The sequence below is a fragment of the Heptranchias perlo genome, chromosome 20 (genome assembly GCF_035084215.1).
Source record: "Heptranchias perlo isolate sHepPer1 chromosome 20, sHepPer1.hap1, whole genome shotgun sequence".
Classification (NCBI taxonomy): Eukaryota; Metazoa; Chordata; class Chondrichthyes; order Hexanchiformes; family Hexanchidae; genus Heptranchias; species Heptranchias perlo.
This window is the reverse complement of record NC_090344.1, coordinates 11987938-12003964: the sequence shown is the minus strand read 5'-3', so window position 1 is coordinate 12003964 and position 16027 is coordinate 11987938. Positions and strand designations below refer to the sequence as shown.

At 45.5% G+C, this 16027-nt stretch overlaps 1 protein-coding gene across 1 annotated transcript in view; it reads left to right on the top strand.

Annotated features, from left to right (window-relative positions):
* The window catches only part of LOC137335918 (deleted in malignant brain tumors 1 protein-like), a 50982-nt gene that overhangs the window by 9906 nt on the left and 25049 nt on the right, over positions 1-16027 (top strand). Inside the window, exons 2-5 of the mRNA XM_068001434.1 lie at positions 5290-5322; positions 6112-6426; positions 11455-11769; positions 15581-15895. Of these exons, the coding sequence (XP_067857535.1) occupies positions 5290-5322; positions 6112-6426; positions 11455-11769; positions 15581-15895 (978 nt within the window). The remainder of the gene's footprint in view (positions 1-5289; positions 5323-6111; positions 6427-11454; positions 11770-15580; positions 15896-16027) is intronic.

The following is a 16027-nucleotide window of genomic DNA, read 5'->3' as shown; positions in this document are numbered from 1 at the left end:
ACCTGGAAGGACAAGGGCAGCAGGTACATGGGAACAACACCACCTGCACGTTCCCCTCCAAGTCACGCACCATCCCGACTGGGTCAAAATCCTTCAACTCCCTTCCTAACAGCACTATGGGAGAAGCGTCACCACACGGACTGCAGCGGTTCAAGATGGCAGCTCATCACCACCTTCTCAAGGGCATTTAGAGATGGGCAATAAATGCTGACCTGGTCAGCAACGTCCACATCCCATGAACGAATTAAAAAAAGCTGCCCTTTACCACACCTATTCCCATATCCCTTCATTCCCTTCGTGCCCAATTATCCTTCGATCTCAGTCTTGAATGTACTCAGTGACTGAGCATTCACAGCCCTCTGGGCTAGAGAATTCCAAAAATTCACAACCCTCCGAGTGAAGAATTTTTTCCTCATCTCGGTCCTAAATAGCTGACCACTTATCTTGAGAATACATAACCTCGAGAATAGAAAATGACCAGGTAATCTGAGCAACACAATATCATCAGCGGATTGGGAGCAGACCAATACAATGTCTATATTATATAACCTGGAGAATAGTACGAGACCGTGAATTCTGGAGGGCACAATATCATCAGGGGGATTGGGCTCAGGTCAATATACTTGTTGCATTTCAAAGAGCAGCAAAGCTTAACCTGTAAGCAATAGGACCATTAACCGGACATCATGAACTGGAAAAATGATGGCACAAATCGGAGAGGGCAGGTTACAAGAGAACCGTGGAGCAGGAAATTAATGAGGAACAGCCCACATGGAGTTAGGAGGCGAGATCCCACCTGATCAACTCTTTTTTAAAAATGTTGTTTAGTTTGAGGAAGTTCGGAATTTAATGAGTAAGCCACCGAAATTCATCACACAATAACATTATCTTTAATTAAAAGTATATCTCTGTTCCTTCATGGACTTTGGATCGAAATCCTGGAAGTCGCGACTTAACATCACTGTGAGAGGGCCATCATTGTGAGCACTGTAAACAATTTTACAGCACCAAGTTATAGTCCAACAAATTTATTTTAAATTCCACAAGCTTTCGGAGGCTATTGTGGAATTTTAAATAAATTTGTTGGACTATAACTTGGTGTTATAAAATTGTTTACAATTGTCAACCCCAGTCCATCACCGGCATCTCCACATCATTGTGAGCACAGCAGCGGTTCAAAGAGCGGGCCCATCACCGCTACCTTCTCAGGACATATACACACGTGTAATAAATGGTAAGAGCACCGTAACCACAAGGAGCGGGCCAATCACCACTGCCTTCTCTGGGCATCTACACACGGGTAATAAATGGTCAGAACATTGTCAAAAAGGCTAATGGAATGCTGGCCCTTATATCTAGAGTATTAGAATACAAGGGGGTAGAATTTATGCTACCGCTGTATAAAGCCCTGGTTTAATCACATCTTGATTACTGTGTTCATTTTTGGGCACTGCACCTCAGGAAGGATATGTTGGCCTTGGAGGGAATGCAGTGTAGATTTACGAGAGTGATACCTGGACTCTAAGGGTTAAATTACTAGGAGCGATTACACAAACTAGTGTTGCATTCCCGAGAATTCATAAGATTAATGGGTGATGCGATCGAAGTTTTCAAGATGTTAAGGTGAACTGGTACGTCGATAGATAGAAACAATTTCCACTAGTTGGGGATTCTCGGACGAGGTGACATCGCCTAAAAATTAGAGCCAAGTCTTTCAGGAGCGAAGTTAGAAAACATTTCGAGACGCAAAGAGAGGTAGAAGTTTGGATCTCTCTTCTGCACACGGCAGTTGATGCTCGCTCAATTGTTAATTTCAAATCTGAGTTTGATAGATATTTGTTAACCAAAGGTATTAAGGGGTATGGGGCTAAGGCGCGTATAAGGAGTTAGTTCACAGATCAGCCATGATCTTCTTGAATGGCGGAGCAGGCTCGAGGGGCCGATTGGCCTACTCCTGCTCCTATTTCTTATGTGCTTATGTTCTTATCTCATTTAATGGCGGAATAGGATCGAGGGGCTAAATGGCCGACTCCTTTTCCTATATTTCTGTGATCACATTCCATATCCACTTAGAGGGTGAGAAGGTTGGTTTTCAAACAAGCGTACTGAGCTTGAATAAAGGAGACTATGATGGTATGAGAGCGGAATTGATTAAAGTGGACTGGGAAAATAGATTAAAGGGTAAGACGGTACATGAGCAGTGGTGTTCATTCAAGGAGTTATTTTACAACTTTCAAAAAATATATATTCCACTGAGGAAAAAAGGGTGTAAAAGAAATGACAGCCATCCGTGGCTAAGTAAAGAAATTAAGGACAGTATCCGACTAAAAACAAGGACATATAAGGTAGCCAAACTTAGTGGGAGGATAGAAGATTGGGAAGTCTTCAAAATACAGCAAAAAGTAACTAAAGAATTGATTAAGAAAGGGAAGATAGATTATGAAAATAAATAAGCAAAACATATAAAAACAGATAGCAAGAGTTTCGACAGTTATATAAAAAGAAAAAGGGTGGCTAAGGCAAACGTAGGTCCCTTAGAGGATGAGACCTGGAAATTAACGGTGGTAAACATGGAAATGGCAAAAATGCTGAACAAATATTTTGTTTCAGTCTTTACGGAAGAGGACACTAAGAATATCCCAACACTGGACAAACAGGGGGCTCGAGGGGGGGAGGAGCTAAATACGATTAAAATCACTAAGGAATTGGTACTCAGTAAATTAATGGGACTCAAGGCGGATAAATCCCCTGGACCTGATGGCTTACATCCGAGGGTCTTGAGGGAAGTGTCAGTAGGGATTGTGGATGCATTGGTAATAAATTTCCAAAATTCTCTGGACTCGGCAAAGGTCCCGGCAGATTGGAAAGCTGCTAATGTAACACCCTTATTTAAAAAGGGTAGTAGGCAGAAGGCTGGAAATTATAGACCAGTTAGCCTAACATCTGTGGTGGGTAAAATTTGGGAATCTATTATCAAGGAGACAGTAGCGGAACATTTGGATAAACATAATTTAATAGGACAAAGTCAGCATGGCTTTACGAAGGGGAAGTCATGTCTGACAAATTTGCTTGAGTTCTTTGAGGACATAACGTGCAGGGTGGATAAAGGGGAACCAGTGGACGTAGTGTATTTAGACTTCCAGAAGTCATTCGTCAAGGTGCCACATAAAAGATTATTGCTCAAGATAAAGAATCACTGGATTTGGGGTAATATTCTGGCATGGGTGGAGGATTGGTTATCTAACAGGAAGAAGAGAATTGGGATAAACAGTTCATTCTCGGACTAGCAACCAGTAGCCAGTGATGTTCCGCAGGGGTCGGTGCTGGGTCCCCAACTCTTTACAATCTATATTAACGATTTGGAGGAGGGGACCAAGTGTAACATATCAAAGTTTGCAGATGATACAAAGATGGGAGGGAAAGTGGAGAGTGAGGAGGACATCAAAAACGTACAAGGGGATATAGACAGGCTGGGTGAGTGGGCGGAGATTTGGCAGATGTAATACAATATTGGAAAATGTGAGGTTATGCACTTTGGCAGGAAAAATCAGAGAGCAAGTTATTATCTTAAAGGCGAGAAACTGGAAAGTACTGCAGTACAAAGGGGTCTGGGGGTCCTAGTGCAAGAAGATCAAAAAGTTAGTATGCAGGTGCAGCGGTTGATCAAGAAGGCCAACGGAATGTTGGCTTTTATTGCTCGGGGGATAGAATATAAAAACAGGGATGCATTGCTGCTGTTATATAAGGTATTGGTGAGACCGCACCTGGAAATCTGCATACAGTTTTGGTGTCCATACTTAAGAAAAGACATACTTGCTCTCGAAGAAGTGCAAAGAAGGTTCACTCGGTTAATCCCGGGGATGAGGGGGCGGACACAAGAGGAGAGGTTGAGTAGATTGGGATTCTACTCAACATTCTTGGAGTTCAGAAGAATGAGAGGCGATCTTATTGAAACATATAAGATTGTGAAGGGTCTTGATCGGGTGGATGCGGTAAGAATGTTCCCAAGGATGGGTGAAACTAGAACTAGGGGGCATAATCTTAGAATAAGGGGCTGCTCTTTCAAAACTGAGATGAGGAGAAACTTCTTCACTCAGAGGGTAGTCGGTCTGTGGAATTTGCTGCCCCAGGAAGCTGTGGAAGCGACATCATTAAATAAATTTAAAACGGAAATCGACAGTTTCCTAGAAGTAAAGGGAATTAGGAGTTACGGGGAGCGGGCAGGAAATTGGACATGAATTTAGATTTGAGGTTAGGATCAGATCAACCATGATCTTATTGAATGGCGGAACAGGATCGAGGGGCTAAATTGCCTACTCCTTTTCCTATATTTCTGTGATCATATGTCAACACAAGGAGCGGGCCCCGTCACCATCACCTTCTCAGGACACCTACACACGGATAATAAATGGGGCAGATCCCGCATTGTGCACATCCTGAGAACAATGTAAGATCTTGATACACATAATGATGAACGGAATTATTCTCCATGTGCTACACATTGACCAGAGCAAATATTGTACAGTGTTAAATAACGCATAATATTTCTGACCCTATCCCCTCCCGCTACGATAATTCGAGTTGAAATCGGTGATTAATGAGAGATACATGAAATAATCAAAGTGTCCACAAGTGTGTTACTAAAGGCAGATATTTTTTTTAGCAAATTTAATGGAGGCTTTAAGAGAAATCACTAATTGTACAGGTTATATAGACAATGAAAGTGAAGCACATATTGTGTATGTGGAGTTCAAGAAGGAATCTAGAATAGGTACAGGATGAGACGTAGCAGAATGGATAGAACATTGGGTGTCTGACACGAAACAAAGGATTCGGGTTAATGGGTCTTGTTCAGTTTGAAGATGGGTCAGAAATATTGTTCCCAGTTGTCAGTGCTAGGCGTATATATAGGTATGTATGTGAGTGTGTATGTGTATGTGTCTTTGTGTATGAATCTGAATATGTGTGTATCTTCGTATATTGTCCTTGTCAGTGTATCTGTGTGTGATTATACGTGTGTCTGTGTGTGTATTTCTGTGTGTCTTTGTGTGTGTATACTAATTTTCTGCATAAATTGTTGGCACGTTACAAATGTTAGAATGTTGCAGAGACTGTGTTTGTGGTTTTATAAGGAATGAAGAACAGATGAAATCACAGACCAAGGTATCATTTCTTACACAAAATGAGGGGAAAATTTACTCACAGTTTGTTTTATTTGTAACTTCTCTTTCTGATATTTTCATTCATGTATTGCCTGAGCGAACTCTAATTCTCAATATCTCATTTCAGGCAGACCTGGGAACAGTCAGGCTGACCGGTCAGGTAATCGCCCTTTATTTCAAATTCTCTGTTGAGGCAAATAGAATCGATGCATTTAAGGGGAAGCTAGATAAGCAGATGAAGGAGGGAGGAATAGAAGGATATGCTGATCGGGTGAGATGAAGGAGGGAGGGGGGAGGCTCGTGTGGTACATAAACACCGTCATAGACCTGTTGGGCCGATGGCCGGTATCTTTCCTGTCGTTTCAATGTAACTCGATGTAACCAAGCCCAAGGCGATCATATGACCACCCAGCCCCGCCTCTTTCTCGATTGGCTCCGGGGGCAAAAGTTCTTCCAATCCTGACTGGAGCTGGGCTCTCATTACGCTTGGCCAATCAGTTCTAAGCCTGAAGGACAGCTGATTATTAAAGCCACGCCCATCTGTTGACATCTTCAGACTGAAATACATTCTCAGCCAATCGCCCATCCGCCCAGTGGGAGCCGCTCTGGGGCTGGGAATCTCCCGGTGACTGGGGTTCAATAAACTGTAACCGCTTGGTGCTCACAGACCGTGAGACTGGTGAATGGGGACAGTCCGTGCGCTGGGAGACTGGCGGTTTAATACACTGTAACCACTTGATGATATTTCTGATATTTTACAGACTGTGAGACTGGTGAATGGGGACAGTCCGTGCGCTGGGAGACTTTCGGTTTAATACACTGTAACCACTTGATGATATTTCTGATATTTTACAGACCGTGAGACTGGTGAATGGGGACAGTCCGTGCTCTGGGAGACTGGGAGTTTAATACACTGTAACCGCTTGATGTTATTTCTGATATTTTACAGAGACTGTGAAGCTGAGACTGGTGAATGGGGACAGTCCGTGCGCTGGGAGAGTGGAGATTCACTACAAAGGACAGTGGGGGACTGTGCTGCACTTTCTTTGGGACCTGCCGGACGCCGCTGTCGTGTGTCGGGAGCTGGGCTGCGGGACCGCGCTGTCCGCACCGGGCGGGGCTCACTTTGGGAAAGGGTCCGGACGCATTGTGACGTGGAATGTTGAGTGCGGAGGGACCGAGGCCGCTCTGCGGGACTGTGAGTCAGTTCCATGGGATCACTATTCCTACTCACACTCCTATGATGCCGGCGTCATCTGCTCAGGTAAAAATCTTCCTTCTGTCTCTCATCTTCCGCCGGGTCTGACGGTTTCCGGGAAAAGCGAGAGTAAAATAATCCGGGACTGTCCGTACCCGGAAAGTGAGATGATAATTCCAGTATTCTCAGGTTATTCTTAATGTTGTATTATTAATAATAGGATCAATGTTTGTGTTATAATATCACTATTATTATATTTAATAAACACCCCCACTGGGAGCAGTAAACACCTGATACTCGGCACATTTACAAAGCAGACAGAACAAGTTCCCATTGAGATTTGACCCAGAGCCGCGGTGAATGATCCGAACCGCTGGAAATGTCCCAATCTTAATCCAACTCTCCATTCTCAACCCACCAACCGCTACCGGGCATGCGCCGTGAGCCCGGCTGTGCCCCAGCGCTCATCGCCTGATGTGAGATCTGAGATTTTACCCAGACTCTGAAGCTGAGAATGGGGAGGGAGGTTTCTCAGCCTCGGGGCGAGCCTGCGCATTGGGTCCGCCGTTCCTGTGAGCACCACTGCACAGTAGGATCCCACATCTGCCTGCACGCCCACATTCATTTTATACTTTGAACGATAATAAGAACGCATTATCTTAATTCTCAGACAAGAGTTAAAAAGAGCATTAAAATATTCCTCGAGATTAACGCAATCCCATGGAACTATTGGAAGTAGAGCAGGGAGTTCACCTGGAATCCTGGCCCATAATTCTCGCCCGGTCACCATCAAAACAGATTAAGCGCCAATTTGTACCATTTGCTAATCGTGGGATCTTGCTGTGCACAAAGTGGCTGTCCCCTTTGCCAATTAACAACAGTAGCCGCAGTTTAAAGATAATTGATGGGATGAGAAGGACTTCGGGTGTCTTTAGACCGTGCCATGGGCTACCTCCGGGTCAATGCTTTCTGTCTTTAGATCCATTCCGCGTGATATCAAGAAATCGCTGAGTGCACTGGACACAGAAAAGGCTACAGGTGCCGACAACATCCCGGCTGTAGTGCTGAAGACCTGTGCTCCAGGGCAAGCCTTGCCTCCAGCCGAGTTGTTCCAGTACAGCTACAACACTGGCATCTCCCCAACAAAGTGGAACATTGCCCAGGTGTGTCCTGTCCACAAGGAGCAGGACAAATCCAACCTGGTCAATTACCGTCCTATCAGCCTATTCTCAATCATCAGCCAAGTGATCAAAGGAGTAATTAATAGTGCTGTCAAGCGGCACTTACTAACCAATAACGTGCTCACTGAAGCTCAGTTTTGGTTCCGCCAGTAACACTCGGATCCAAACCTCATTAGCAAACGAGGGACAAAGAGCTAAATTCCAGACGTGAGGTGAGTGACTGTCCTGGCCATCAAGGCAGCATTTGACCGAGTGATGGACCAAAGAGCCCTGGTAAAACTGAAGTCAATGGGGATCAAAGGGAAAACTGTCCAGTGGCTGGATTCATAACTTGTACAAAGAAAGGTGGTTGTGGTTGTTGGAGTCCAATCACCTCAGCCCCAGGACATTGCTGCAGGAGTTCCTCAGGGCAGTGTCGTAGGCCCAACCATCTTCAGCTGCTTCATCAATGACCTTCCCTCCATCATAGGGTCAGAAGTGGGGCTGTTCCCTGATGATTGCACAGCGTTCTGCTCCATTCGCAACCGCTCAGATAATGAAGCAGTCCCTGTCCGCATGCAGCAGGCAGGAAGACATGGACAACATTCAGGCTTGGGCTGACAAATTACAAGTAACGTTCATCAAACAAGTGCCAGGCAATGGCCATCTCTAACAAAAGATAGTCTAACCACCTCCCCTTGACATTCAATGACATTACCATCATCGAATCCCCCACTATCACCATCCTGGGTGTCACCATTGATCACAAACTCACTGGAAGCCACAAAAATGCCGTGGCTACTCGAGTCGGTCAGAAGCTGATATTCTGTGGCAAGTGCTCATCTCCTGACTCCCCAGAGTTTCTCCACTTACACCACTTACAAGGCACAAGTCAGGAGTGTGATGGAATATTCTTCACTTGCCTGGGTGGGTGCAGCCGCAACAACAATCATGACGCTCTACACCATGGAGGACAAAGCAGTCCACTTGATCGGCAGCCAATCCTCCACGTTAAACATCCAGTCCCTCCACCACCGGCGCACCGAGACTGCAGTGTGTACCATCTACATGATGCATTGCAGAAACTGGCTGAGGCTTCTGCAAAAGCACCTCCCAAACCCGCGACCTCCATCACCTGGAAGGACAAAAGCAGAAGATGCATGGGAAACCACCACCTCAAAGTTGAATCAAAATCCTAAACATTCCCACCTTACCGCCTCCCCAAAGCCTCCCCACTACCTACAAGTTAGGAGTGTGATGCAATCCTCTCCACCTGCCTGGTTAGGTGCAGCTCACACAACCTCCATGAAGCTCGACACCATCAAGGACAAAACAGTCTGCTTGATCAGCAGCATATCCACCACCTTAAACATCCACTTGCCCCACCAGCAGTGCACCGGGACTGCAGTGTGTAGTATCGGTAGGATGTACTGCAGCAACTCACCAAAGCTGCTTCCACAGCACCTCTCAAACACATGACCTGCTCCACCTTGAACGCCAAGGACAACTGGTGCATGGGAACACCATCACCTCCAAATTCCCCTCCAAGTCACACACCATCCTGACTTGGAAATATATCGCTCTTCCTTCATTGTCCCTCGGTCAAAATCCTGGAACTCCAGACCTAACAGCACTGAGAGATACCTTCACCACACGGACTGTAGCGGTTCAAGAAGTGGCTCACCACCACTTTCTAAAGGGCAGCTATGGATGGGCAATAAATACTGTCATTCTATAGACGCCCACATACAGAGAATGACAAAAACGTCCGAAAATAAGAGGGAATGTTCAGGGATAGGAACTGCGATTCGGGGAAGGACCTGAACGTTGATTGTAGCGGTCATCAAAGGGAGCGGTCTGGGTCCCGGTGATCAAAGGGAGCGGTCTGGGTCCCGGTGATCAAAGGGAGCGGTCTGGGTCCCGGTCATCAAAGGGAAAGGTTTGGGTCCCGGTCATCAAAGGGAGCGGTCTGGGTCCCGGTCATCAAAGGGAGCGTTCTGGGTCCCGGTCATCAAAGGGAGCGTTCTGGGTCCCGGTCATCAAAGGGAGCGTTCTGGGTCCCGGTCATCAAAGGGAGCGGTCTGGGTCCCGGTCATCAAAGGGAAAGGTTTGGGTCCCGGTCCTCAACGTGAGCGGAAAGGGAGGGGAGGGAAGGAGCAATCAATATAAAGGTTATACTGGGCGACGACAAAACAAACCGGACACATTATGTAAATAGGAGGATCAGCTGTGGATGGAATTTAATAGGGACACGTGGAAAGTGCTGCGCATGGGAAGGGAAAGTGGGCGATAGGCGGACTGCGGGAATGGAATGGGACCAGCCAGAGTGACGGGGAGAAATATCAAGTAGGTTTCGCGGCCTTGAACCTCAACATGTTCATTCACCGAAAATCAACCATCAGCGAAACAAAGCAGATGCTGGACTATGTCAACAAAACTGTACAGGACAAGGCAGGGAGATCAGCGTTAAACTGAACAGAGTTCTGTCCATATAGCGCCTTGTGCACTGTGTATAGTTCAAGTCACAACGTGCAAGAGGTCAGTTAGACTGAAGAGTGATCTGTCCAGATATCGCCTTGTGCACGGTGTATAGTTCAAGTCACAAGGTGCAAGAGGTCAGTTAGACTGAAGATTGATCTGTCCAGATATCGCCTTGTGCACGGTGTATAGTTCTGATCACCGGGTACAAGTGGTTAAAGTTAAACTTAACAGACCTCTGCCCAGATACCGCCGAGTGCACTATGTACCATTCCGGTCACAAGGTGCAAGGGGTCAGGATTGAACTGAACAGAGTTCTATCAAGACCCCGCCTTCTGTACTGTGTATAGTTCCGGTCTCCAGGTACAGGGGGAAAATGAAACCCCGGAAGAGGTGTGTAGAAAAGCCTGGAGACTGATGTCTACGGGTAGATATGGTAAATTGTGGGCCTTGTAGAGGGAAATGCGGAGACTCAGAAGTGAGCTGCTGGAGGTATCAAATGTAGAGAAAAGGTAAATCTGGGAAACGACATTTAATTAAATCTTTACAGTGGAACAAAGTGGGAAATACTGAAGGGAGAGGGACAAAGTTAGGACTGGTATCGGGATATTTTTCTCACAAAGAGCGGTGGAGGATTGGATTGGACTCTGGTTGAGGAAAATAGAAATATTGAAGAAACTGCTGTGAAAAGCCTTCTTTAGGGTATTTCTGGGTTAATGAGCTGTACCGGCTTTGACCATCATCAGAAAACGTATGTATCATGTGTTGGGTAAAAGAGAGAGTGTGACCTGAGAGGGACGGGGCGGTCCTGAGTTCTCCCCTCAGTGTCCTTCAGTTCCAGAGTGAAAGGAGGGTGTGATCTGAGGGGGACGGGGCGGTCTAGATTTCTCCCTTCAGTTCCAGAGTGAAAGGAGGGTGTGATCTGAGGGGGACGGGGCGGTCTGGATTTCTCCCTTCAGTTCCAGGGTAAAAGGAGGGTGTGATCTGAGGGGGACGGGATTGTCCGGAGTTCTCCACTCAGTGTCCTTCAATTCCAGGGAAAAAGAGAGGGCGCCCTGTGTCAGCCCACCTCGGCCTCTGGTTTCTGGAGGAGAACATGGATTCAGTCGGCAGTGGAGCGAACCCAAAGTGGGTGTCGGTAAGACAGAGATTGTTTGAATTGGATTTACCCATCGCTCGCCATTGATACTTTGCCGAGTTCTCTCAGTACGTGATTGTAAAATCACAGTGACGGCAACTGGGTAAGGTAGCAACAAATAGAGGAATGTTATCAATAGCCATGCAGTTATAGTATAACCAATAGCGTTAGGGGGAAAACAGCATTATCCATATTGGACAAGAATAACCAACCTGAAAGTAATAGTCACAGATCTGTGATTACTCATGTGTATTCATTTGTACATATTTAGTGTTATTGTTATTATGATGCTTATTATTATGATTATTATGATTTTAGATCACAAAATTCCCAGACTGGTATCCGGAGACTCCCCATGCTCGGGCAGACTAGAGGTCCAATACGATGAAACCTGGGGTTCAGTGTGTGACCTTCACTGGGATTTGAATGACGCCAATGTGGTCTGTGCGCAGCTTCAGTGTGGACTCGTGGTGTCCGTGCCAAGAGATGCTTATTTTGGAGAGGGCACTGGGATTGTAAGGAGTGATACCTTTCAATGTAAAGGCAACGAGACACGTCTTGGGGACTGCCCTCTTTCTCCAGTAAATCAGCAGGTGTGCACCCACAGGAACGATGCCAGTGTGATCTGTTCCGGTGAGTACGGATTTACTGAAAAACAGACAACTTCCTCCTTAATATTTGGAAAACTGATGGTGATGACATTCCTGTGTTTCTCTTTAACACGGTCACATCGAAACTCGCCCTGACAGTTTACTATTATTGTTCTATGCCTGGTGTAACGTGGTATAAGGTATCCGCAATTATTTATAAATAAGAAGTTTCTAAACTTTAACTTTTGTTCTGGAAGAAATAGATTTGTTACTAATTTATTTACCGCCTGCACCGAATGTATTTTTCTCTCCCACATTTGACCAAACTTTCGTTGTCAATCAACTCACTGGTCCTGCGCTGACTCACTAACCGTGCACACCCTTCATGGGCCATAATGGTAACTTTTTAAATCTTGCACAACATCATCAACTATGGGTTGTCTTCATTAACTATAGGTTGACTTCATTAACTATAGGTTGACTTCACGCAGAACACTTATTAAACACAAGGTGACTTGATCAACCGTGCGTTGACTTCTTTACATCTGGGACTTTTCCGTTAACCATCCTTAAAGTTCATGACTTTATTCGCCGGGCACTGATGTTCCGGGCAGTCCATTGTCCTCGTTGCTCAAACACTGACTTTCTGATCACTGCATTGTCCTTATTAACCATCCGCTGACTTAATCCTGCACTGATCGCAGCACTATATACATTGCTAATGCTCCTCTGTAATGAAGCGTGCATGAGGTCATCACCCTGACGTTCACTTCGCTAACCACGCAATTATATCAGCAGCTGTGGACTGTCCTCGGAGTCACACACTGAACACCTTAGTGGTGCAGACACCTTTATAATTAGCATCAAATGTATTACCGTGGCACTGAACAACGATCGCTTTAACTGATCACCCATCTCATTAACTGATCACTGATCTCATTAACAGATCATTAACCACAATAACTGATCTCATTAACAGACCACAATAACTGACCATTGACCTCAATAATTGACCATTGACCAAGAATCGGCCATGGATTTCATGAAATGGATTAACACGACACTGATACCTGATCGCATGAACTGATCGAAAAATCGAATATTGACTTCATGAAGTGCACACTGACCTAATCAGATACTTTGATCTGAACGTCAGGCCACATTAATTGTACACGGATAGAATATTGAAGTGAATTTCTAATGGTAAAACTGGTTTCTTTGAATATGGCTGTGAATATCTCTAATTAATAAATATTATTATGGAGAATTTATCCAAGGGATTTATAGGGTCGCTATCTGGGAGCTGTAGTTGTCCTCAGTGTCCCACACACCAGCAATGGGGGACTGAGCTCGAGCTCCTGCTTCCAGCCACTTGAGAATAATTGAATGTTTGTGTAGGATCTGACTGTTCCACACGGCAATAGCCTTCCGACCCTCTCTGTCCAGGGTCAGAGTCACGGAACGGTAGGGTGTCAGAGGGCGGCTGTGCTCCAGCACGGGTCAGTACAATCAGGCCAGAGGGAGGGGATTTGGAAGTTATATTACAGAATGTGTGCATTTTGCTGTCCACAGGGATATTGACAGGTTAAGCGAATGGGCAAAAATTGGCATATGTTATATAATGTGGGAAGATGTGAAGTCATCCACCTTGGGAGGAAAAATAAAAAAGCAAAATATTATTTGAATGGAGAAATATTACAAAATGCTGCGGTACATATGGATCTGGGTGTCCTCGTACATGAAACACAAAAAGTCAACATACAGGTGCAGCAGGTAATCCGGAAGGCAAACGGAATATTGGCCTTAATTTCCGAGGGATGGAGTATAAATGCAGGGAAGTCATGTTACAACTGTACAGGTTGCTGGTGAGACCACACCTGGAGTACTGCGTACAGTTATGGTGCCCTTATTTAAGGAAGGACATACTTGCATTGGAGGCAGTTCAGGGAAGGTTCACTCGGTTGATTCCGGGTACGGAAGGGTTGTCTTATGAGGAAAGATTGAACAGGTTGGGTCTATACTCATTGGAGTTTAGAAGAATGAGAGGAGATCTTACTGAAACATACAAGATTCTGAGGGAACTCGATAGGGTAGATGCTGAGAGAATGTTATCCCTGATGGGCGAATCTGAAACTAGGGGGCATAGTCTCAGAATAAGGGGTCGCCCGTTTAAGACAGAAATTAGGAGGAATTTCTTCTCCAAGAGGGTCGTGAATCTTTGGAATTCTTTACCCCAAAAAGCTGTGGAGGCTGAGTCATTGAATACATTCAAGGCTGAGTTAGACAAATTTTTGATCAGCAAGGGAGTCAAAGGATATGGGGAAAAGGCGGGAAAGTGGAGTTGAGGTAAAAATCAGATCAGCCATGATCTCATTGAATGGCGGAGCAGGCTCGAGGGGTCGAATGGCCTGCTCCTGCTCCTATCTTTATGGTCTTGTGGTTTTATGGTCTTATGGTCTAGGACCAACTGTCTTCAGGTGCGTCATCGATAACTTTCCCTCCATCATAAGGTCAACAGTGGGGCTGTTCGCTGATGATTGCACAGTTTTCATCTCCATTCGCAATTCCTCAGTTAATGAAGCAGACCCTCCCCGCTTGCAGCAAGACCTGGACATCGCGCAGGTTTGGGCTGATAGGTAGCAAGTAACATTCGCGCCACATAAGTGACAGGTAATGGCCATCTCCAACATGAGGAAGTGTAACCAACTCCTCTTGACATTAAATGACATGACCATTGCTGACTCACATACCATCAATATCCTGGGGTTCGCCATTGACCAGAAAAATAACTGGACCAGCCGCATAAATGCCGTGGCTACTACAGTAGGCCAGAGGCTAGGTATTCTGTGACAAGTGGCTCACGTCCTGACTTCCCAAAGCCTCTCCACCATCTACAAGGCACAAGTCAAGAGTGAGATAAATTACTCTCTATTTGCCTGCATGGGTGCAGCTGCAACAATAGTCAACAATTTCGACACCATCCATGACAAAACAGTCTGCTGGATCCACCACCTTAAACATCTATTCCACCCTTCATTGGCGTACAGTGACTGCAGTGTACTATCTACAGGATGAACTGCATATATTGCCGTTCCTTCATCATCGCTGGTTCAAAATTCTGGAACTCCTTACCAAACAGCATTGCAGGACAGCCTTCACCACACGGATTACAGCGGTTCAAGAAGAAAGCCCAAAACACCTCTCAATGGCAAGTAGGGATGAGCAACAAATGCTGGCCCTGCCAGCGATGGCCATATCCATAGGATGAATAAAATAAAATCCTTAATGGCCTTGTTCTGAATTGCTCCATCAGAACTTCTGTGTCTAATCTATCGAATCCCTTTATCAATTTAAACACCTCAACGAGATCAGCGGTAAACCTTCTAAACTCAAGGGACTACAAGCCAAGTTTAAGCAACATGTCTTGGTAATATAATGGTTTAAGTCCAAGAATCATTCTGGTGAATGTGCGTTGCACCCCCTCCAACGCCAATAGATCCTTCCTGAGGTGCGGTGCCCAAAACTGAATGCAATAACTCGAGACGGGGTCTGACCAAGGGTCGGTTCAATTGTGGCATCATTTCCTCATGTTTGTATTCCAACCCCCTTTAGATAAAGGCCGAACTCGATTAGGTTTTTTTCTAGGACGAGCTGTCACCTTTGTGTTCATCGGACAACTTTTTAACGTGGGTCCTGTCGTAATTTTAATTGTTTTTAGACAATTTGGATAAAATACGGATCTGGGATAGTGGTGTATGAGGTTTACCTTATTGTCCCCTATTCTCGAGTTCGCCCCGTATTTATTCTGGGTATGATTTATAATTTATTTCGATCTGTATTTGTTTCCAAAACAGGGAACCATGGCCCACGATTGGTTGATGGGGAGAGCCGATGCTCCGGCAGGGTGGAAGTGCTACACGGAGACCAGTGGGGGACGGTGTGTGATATTTACTTTGGTTTAGAAGACGCCAGTGTGGTCTGTGAGCACCTTCAGTGCGGGGCAGTGATCGCAACCCCAGGAGGAGCTCACTTTGGGAAGGGAACCGGCCCAGTGTGGAAGGAGAACTACAAGTGCAGAGGGAACGAGTCCCGATTGTGGGATTGTCCGGTTTCATCCTGGGAGCAGTTCAACTGCTCACATGGAAATGACGCCAGTGTCATCTGCTCGGGTGAGTTCTCACAGTCTATTGAACTGAAATACACCAACTGTTCTACCCTCGAGTAGAGTCTCACATCAGTGAATCTATTTCCACCTTTCACTGATCCACCAGTTTTACTGATGACGATCTCATATTTTCATT